This window comes from Stegostoma tigrinum, unplaced genomic scaffold (genome assembly GCF_030684315.1).
Source record: "Stegostoma tigrinum isolate sSteTig4 unplaced genomic scaffold, sSteTig4.hap1 scaffold_538, whole genome shotgun sequence".
Taxonomy (NCBI): Eukaryota; Metazoa; Chordata; class Chondrichthyes; order Orectolobiformes; family Stegostomatidae; genus Stegostoma; species Stegostoma tigrinum.
The window spans coordinates 20,001-27,282 of NW_026728470.1; the positions used below are offsets into that span (position 1 = coordinate 20,001).

At 60.1% G+C, this 7,282-nt stretch overlaps 1 protein-coding gene across 1 annotated transcript in view; it reads right to left on the reverse strand.

Annotated features, from left to right (window-relative positions):
* LOC132208802 (septin-4-like) overlaps window positions 1–6,892 on the reverse strand; it is a gene marked incomplete at its 5' end in the record, with an annotated part of 18,499 nt that extends 11,607 nt beyond the window's left edge. Inside the window, 3 exons of the mRNA XM_059644140.1 lie at window positions 413–536; window positions 2,296–2,382; window positions 6,772–6,892. Coding sequence (XP_059500123.1) covers window positions 413–536; window positions 2,296–2,382; window positions 6,772–6,892 — 332 coding nt within the window. The remainder of the gene's footprint in view (window positions 1–412; window positions 537–2,295; window positions 2,383–6,771) is intronic.
* Window positions 6,893–7,282: the final 390 nt, after the last annotated feature.

Below are 7,282 nucleotides of genomic sequence, written 5' to 3' on the forward strand. Positions count from 1 at the left end.
GATCTGGGTGACCGAGAGCCCCTGGGCGCGGAGGGAGCTGGGTGACCGAGAGCCCCTGGGCGCGGAGGGATCTGGGTGACCGAGAGCCCCTGGGCGCAGAGGAATCTGGGTGACTGAGAGCCCCTGGGCACAGAGGGAGCTGGGTGACCGAGAGCCCCAGGGCGTGGAGTGATCTGGGTGACCGAGAGCCCCTGGGCGGGGAGGGAGCTGGGTGACCGAGAGCCCCAGGGCGCGGAGGGACCTGGTGGTGCTGTGGAGGGAGGGAGCGAAGCGGGGGGATTAGTTTGGGGATGGATACGGGCCAGTGAGGGTGTTGGCATATGGGGCTGTAGTGGGGAGGGACACGGGGCAGTCGGGGGGGGGGGGGGGTGCGGTGTGGGATGCGGGGCCCACGCGGAGGATCCGTACCCACCAATCGGTATTGTCGATAGCGTCTCCGAACCCTGGTGTGTCCACGATGGTCAGTTTCACCCGGACCCCTCTCTCCTCGATGTCGACCGCGTGCTTCGTAATTTCCAGCGTTTTTGTGATACGCTCTGAGAGCGCAGAGAGACGGCTCGTAAAAACTGCAATGGGGTAAAGCTCCCTCTACACTGTCCCTCCCCCCCACCATCAAACAGTCCGAGGGACAGCTCGGGGTTAGATACAGGGTAATGCTCCCTCTGCACTGACCCTGTCCCCACAAGCATCTCCAACCCTTACACCCCCTCCCTATCTCTGTGCGTCCCTCCATCCTTCTACACCCCCTCCCTATCTCCGTCAACCCCTCTGTCCCCTACACCCCCTCCCTATCTCTGTCACCCCCTCCATCCCCCTACACCCCCTCCCTATCTCTGTCACCCCCCTCCATCCCCCTACACCCCCTCCCTATCTCTGTCACCCCCTACACCCCCTCCCTATCTCTGTCACCCCCTCCATCCCCCTACACCCCCTCCCTATCTCTGTCACCCCCTCCATCCCCCTAAACCCCCTCCCTATCTCCATCTCCCCCTACACCACCTCCCTATCTCTATCTCCCCCTACACCCCCTCCCTATCTCTATCACCCCCTCCATCCCCCTACACCCCCTCCCTATCTCTGTCACTCCCTCCATCCCCCTACACCCCCTCCCTATCTCCATCACCCCCTACACCCCCTCCCTATCTCTGTCACTCCCTACACCCCCTCCCTATCTCTATCACCCCCTACACCCCCTCCTTATCTCTGTCACCCCCTACACCCCCTCCCTATCTCTGTCACTCCCTACACCCCCTCCCTATCTCTATCACCCCCTCCATCCCCCTACACCCCCTCCCTATCTCTGTCATCCCCCTACACCCCCTCCCTATCTCTGTCACCCCCTACACCCCCTCCCTATCTCTGTCACTCCCTACACCCCCTCCCTATCTCTATCACCCCCTCCATCCCCCTACACCCCCTCCCTATCTCTATCACCCCCTCCATCCCCCTACACCCCCTCCCTATCTCTGTCACTCCCTCCATCCCCCTACACCCCCTCCCTATCTCCATCACCCCCTACACCCCCTCCCTATCTCTGTCACTCCCTACACCCCCTCCCTATCTCTATCACCCCCTCCATCCCCCTACACCCCCTCCTTATCTCTGTCACCCCCTCCATCCCCCTACACCCCCTCCCTATCTCCATCACCCCCTACACCCCCTCCCTATCTCTGTCACTCCCTACACCCCCTCCCTATCTCTATCACCCCCCTCCATCCCCCTACACCCCCTCCCTATCTCTGTCACCCCCTCCATCCCCCTACACCCCCTCCCTATCTCTGTCACCCCCTCCGTCCCCCTACACCCCCTCCCTATCTCTGTCACCCCCTCCGTCCCCCTACACCCCCTCCCTATCTCTGTCACCCCCTCCATCCCCCTACACCCCCTCCCTATCTCTGTCACACCCTCCATCCCCCTACACACCCTCCCTATCTCTGTCACCCCCTACACCCCCTCCCTGTCTCTGTCACCCCCCTCCCTATCTCTGTCCCCAGACCCTCCGCAATCTCCTCTGCCGGCCCCTACCCTGCCTTGGATTCCCCATGCTCCACCGTTGGTGGGAACCCCCCCATCCCTCTGGATCCGCCTGATCTCTGGGATCGTGCGGTGCTCTCCCCCGAGCCGTCCGCCCCGCAGCGCCCGGCCGATTCCCAACGGGGTCGGTGCGCGTCAACGCAGCTTTGACCCGACCAAAGCGGTTGTGGGGGGGGGGGGGAACGGGCGAAGGAGTTTCGCCCGTAACAGCAGGAAATCCCCACCCCCCCCCTCCTCAAAAATACCCCCAGGGTCTCTTACCGTCAGCGTTCCTGATGGTCCGGTCTTTATACAGATTGGTCAGGAACAGGCTGTCCACTAGAGTGGATTTCCCGAGGCCAGATTCCCCTGGGTATCAAACGGGGAGTCAGTTTCGAGCTTATGCTCATCCCACCTCCCTCTCCCTCTCTCCTCTCTCTCTCTCTCTGTCTGTAACTCTCTTTCCCACTCCGCCCCTTCTCCCTTCCGCTCAGTCTCCCGTTCTCTCTCTTTCCCTTTGCCTCGCTCTTTCTGTCATATATACACATCTCGCGCTGTCTCTCTCCGTCTGTCTCTACATATATACCTTGTTCTGTCCATCTCTAACTCTCTGCCTCCTTCCCTCATTCCATATGTATCTACCTCACTGTCTCACGCTCCCATATATACATGTATATTATATATCATCTCTCGCTCTGTATCTCTCCATCCGTCTGTGTCTGTCTCTCCCTCTCTCTTTCTGACTGACTGTCTCTTGTTCTCTTACGTCTGTATCTCTCTGCCTCTCCTCTCCCTCCCTCTGTCTCTACGTATCTTAGTCTTTCTCCCTCTCTGTCTCTCTCAATACACCTCCCCCATTATGTGGGGCTTATGACAGCACACAACCCATCTGTGCTGGCCCCCTCCAATATTCAGAATCAATCCAGTCCCATTGTGCCAGCATTGGGCCCAGGAATCCTCCCAGACATGCACCACCCACTGCGGGAAAGACTTTCCCGCTCAGGTCCCTTTTAAAACTTTCCCCGATAAATTATTACAGAGAATGAGGCCGAGAGACAGACACCTCATCAGTTCAAGAAGGCAGCTGACGACCACCTCCTCAAGGGGCAATTGGGGACGGGCAAGAAAGGCTGGCACTGCAGTGTCAGGGATCCGGGATCGATCCCACCGTCGGGCGACTGTGTGTGGAGTTGGCGCGTTCTCCCCCACCGTGTCTGCGAGGGATTCCTCCCACAGTTCGAAGATGTGCAGGTTAGGGTGGGATTGGCCGATGGGAAATTGTCCCGTAGTGCCCAGGGATGTGCGGGTTAGGGTGGCATTGGCCAATGGAAATTGTCCCGTAGTGCCCAGGGATGTGCGGGTTAGGGTGGGTTGGCCGATGGGAAATTGTCCCGTAGTGCCCAGGGATGTGGGGGTTAGGGTGGGGTTGGCCGATGGGAAATTGTCCCATAGAGCCCAGGGATGTGCGGGTTAGGGTGGGGTTGGCCGATGGGAAATTGTCCCGTAGTGCCCAGGGATGTGCGGGTTAGGGTGGGATTGGCCGATGGGAAATTGTCCCGTAGTGCCCAGGGATGTGCGGGTTAGGGTGGCATTGGCCAATGGGAAATTGTCCCGTAGTGCCCAGGGATGTGCGGGTTAGGGTGGGGTTGGCCGATGGGAAATTGTCCCGTAGTGCCCAGGGATGTGCGGGTTAGGGTGGGATTGGCCGATGGGAAATTGTCCCGTAGTGCCCAGGGATGTGGGGGTTAGGGTGGGGTTGGCCGATGGGAAATTGTCCCATAGAGCCCAGGATGTGCGGGTTAGGGTGGGGTTGGCCGATGGGAAATTGTCCCGTAGTGCCCAGGGATGTGCGGGTTAGGGTGGGGTTGGCCGATGGGAAATTGTCCCGTAGTGCCCAGGGATGTGGGGGTTACGGTGGGATTGGCCGATGGGATATTGTCCTGTAGTGCCCAGGGATGTGGGGTTAGGGTGGGATTGGCCGATGGGAAATTGTCCCGTAGTGCCCAGGGATGTGCGGGTTAGGGTGGGATTGGCCGATGGGAAATTGTCCCGTAGAGCCCAGGGATGTGCGGGTTAGGGTGGGGTTGGCCGATGGGAAACTGTCCCGTAGTGCCCAGGGATGTGGGGGTTAGGGTGGGATTGGCCGATGGGAAATTGTCCTGTAGTGCCCAGGGATGTGGGGGTTAGGGTGGGATTGGCCGATGGGAAATTGTCCCGTAGTGCCAGGGATGTGGGGGTTAGGGTGGGGTTGGCCGATGGGAAATTGTCCCATAGAGCCCAGGGATGTGCGGGTTAGGGTGGGGTTGGCCGATGGGAAATTGTCCCGTAGTGCCCAGGATGTGCGGGTTAGGGTGGGGTTGGCCGATGGGAAATTGTCCCGTAGTGCCCAGGGATGTGGGGGTTACGGTGGGATTGGCCGATGGGATATTGTCCTGTAGTGCCCAGGGATGTGGGGGTTAGGGTGGGATTGGCCGATGGAAATTGTCCCGTAGTGCCCAGGGATGTGCGGGTTAGGGTGGGATTGGCCGATGGGAAATTGTCCCGTAGAGCCCAGGGATGTGCGGGTTAGGGTGGGGTGGCCGATGGGAAACTGTCCCGTAGTGCCCAGGGATGTGGGGGTTAGGGTGGGATTGGCCGATGGAAATTGTCCTGTAGTGCCCAGGGATGTGGGGGTTAGGGTGGGATTGGCCGATGGGAAATTGTCCCGTAGTGCCCAGGGATGTGCGGGTTAGGGTGGGATTGGCCGATGGGGAATTGTCCCGTAGTGCCCAGGGATGTGCGGGTTAGGGTGGGATTGGCCGATGGGAAATTGTCCTGTAGTGCCCAGGGATGTGGGGGTTAGGGTGGGATTGGCCGATGGGAAATTGTCCTGTAGTGCCCAGGGATGTGCGGGTTAGGGTGGGATTGGCCGATGGGAAATTGTCCCCGTAGTGCCCAGGGATGTGCGGGTTAGGGTGGCATTGGCCGATGGGAAATTGTCCCGTAGTGCCCAGGATGTGCGGGTTAGGGTGGGGTTGGCCGATGGGAAATTGTCCCGTAGTGCCCAGGGATGTGCGGGTTAGGGTGGGGTTGGCCGATGGGAAATTGTCCCGTAGTGCCCAGGGATGTACGGGTTAGGGTGGGATTGGCCGATGGGAAATTGTCCCGTAGTGCCCAGGGATGTGCGGGTGAGGGTGGATTGGCCGATGGGAAATTGTCCCGTAGTGCCCAGGGATGTGCGGGTTAGGGTGGGATTGGCCGATGGGAAATTGTCCCGTAGTGCCCAGGGATGGCGGGTTAGGGTGGATTGGCCGATGGGAAATTGTCCCGTAGTGCCCAGGGATGTGCGGGTTAGGGTGGGAAATTGTCCCGTAGTGCCCAGGGATGTGGGGGTTAGGGTGGGGTTGGCCGATGGGGAATTGTCCCGTAGTGCCCAGGGATGTGGGGGTTAGGGTGGGATTGGCCGATGGGAAATTGTCCTGTAGTGCCCAGGGATGTGCGGGTTAGGGTGGGATTGGCCGATGGGAAATTGTCCCGTAGTGCCCAGGGATGTGCGGGTTAGGGTGGCATTGGCCGATGGAAATTGTCCCGTAGTGCCCAGGGATGTGCGGGTTAGGGTGGGGTTGGCCGATGGGAAATTGTCCCGTAGTGCCAGGGATGTGCGGGTTAGGGTGGGGTTGGCCGATGGGAAATTGTCCCGTAGTGCCCAGGGATGTACGGGTTAGGGTGGGATTGGCCGATGGGAAATTGTCCCGTAGTGCCCAGGGATGTGCGGGTGAGGGTGGGATTGGCCGATGGGAAATTGTCCCGTAGTGACCAGGGATGTGCGGGTTAGGGTGGGATTGGCCGATGGGAAATTGTCCCGTAGTGCCCAGGGATGTGCGGGTTAGGGTGGGATTGGCCGATGGGAAATTGTCCCGTAGTGCCCAGGGATGTGCGGGTTAGGGTGGGAAATTGTCCCGTAGTGCCCAGGGATGTGGGGGTTAGGGTGGGATTGGCCGATGGGAAATTGTCCCGTAGTGCCCAGGGATGTGGGGGTTAGGGTGGGATTGGCCGATGGGAAATTGTCCCGTAGTGCCCAGGGATGTGGGGGTTAGGGTGGGGTTGGCCGATGGGGAATTGTCCCGTAGTGCCCAGGGATGTGGGGGTTAGGGTGGGGTTGGCCGATGGGGAATTGTCCCGTAGTGCCCAGGGATGTGCGGGTTAGGGTGGGGTTGGCTGATGGGAAACTGTCCCGTAGTGCCCAGGGATGTGGGGGTTAGGGTGGGATTGGCCGATGGGAAATTGTCCCGTAGTGCCCAGGGATGTGCGGGTTAGGGTGGCATTGGCCGATGGGAAATTGTCCCGTAGTGCCCAGGGATGTGGGGGTTAGGGTGGGATTGGCTGTGTAGAAGTGCAGGGAGAGCCTGGGTGGGATGCTCCTCGGAGGGGTAGGAGCAGTCGATGGGCCAAGTGGCCAGGTTCCACGCTGTGGGGGATCGATGACCAGTTGACACGCAGCCCCCTTTGGGATCGTCGCCTCCACACTGACCCGTTCTCAGTGCCCAAGCGGGTCATCGGGTTTTCTCTACAAGGAGGAGCCTATGGTCAGATTCTCTCTCGATGGGAACACCCCGAGGATGGTAATATTTTGAGGTGGGGGGGCCAAGTGGGAGGATCGGTGACGGGATCACTGTTGTGTGTGGGGGGGGGGGAGTAGGGAAGGTGAGAGATCGATGGGGGCAGGGGGAAGAGTCAGGCTGGGTACGGAGGGCGCAGGGTCGGGGATCTTGTTCCTACCTGACACCATCAGGGTGAAATCGAAACCCTTCTTGACAGATTTCCGATGAACCTGATTGGGTAAAGTAGCAAAGCCCACGTACGCCTTGTCTCGATCCTGCGAGGAAGCGAGCGAGCCGAAATAATTAAAGCAGTTCGCAGGGCAGGGAGAGGGGTCAGGGAGAGAGCAGACAGGCAAAGAGTGAGGGGTCAGGGAGAGAGCAGACAGGCAGAGAGTGAGGGGTCAGGGAGAGAGCAGACAGGCAGAGAGAGGGGACAGGGAGAGAGCAGACGGGCAGAGAGAGAGGGGTCAGGGAGAGAGCAGACAGGCAGAGAGCGAGGGGTCAGGGAGAGAGCAGACAGGCAGAGAGAGGGGACAGGGAGAGAGCAGACGGGCGGAGAGAGAGGGGACAGGGAGAGAGGGGGGGTCAGGGAGAGAGCCGACAGGCAGAGAGAGAGGGGACAGGGAGAGAGAGGGGTCAGGGAGAGAGCAGACAGGCAGAGAGAGGGGTCAGGGAGAGAGCAGACAGGC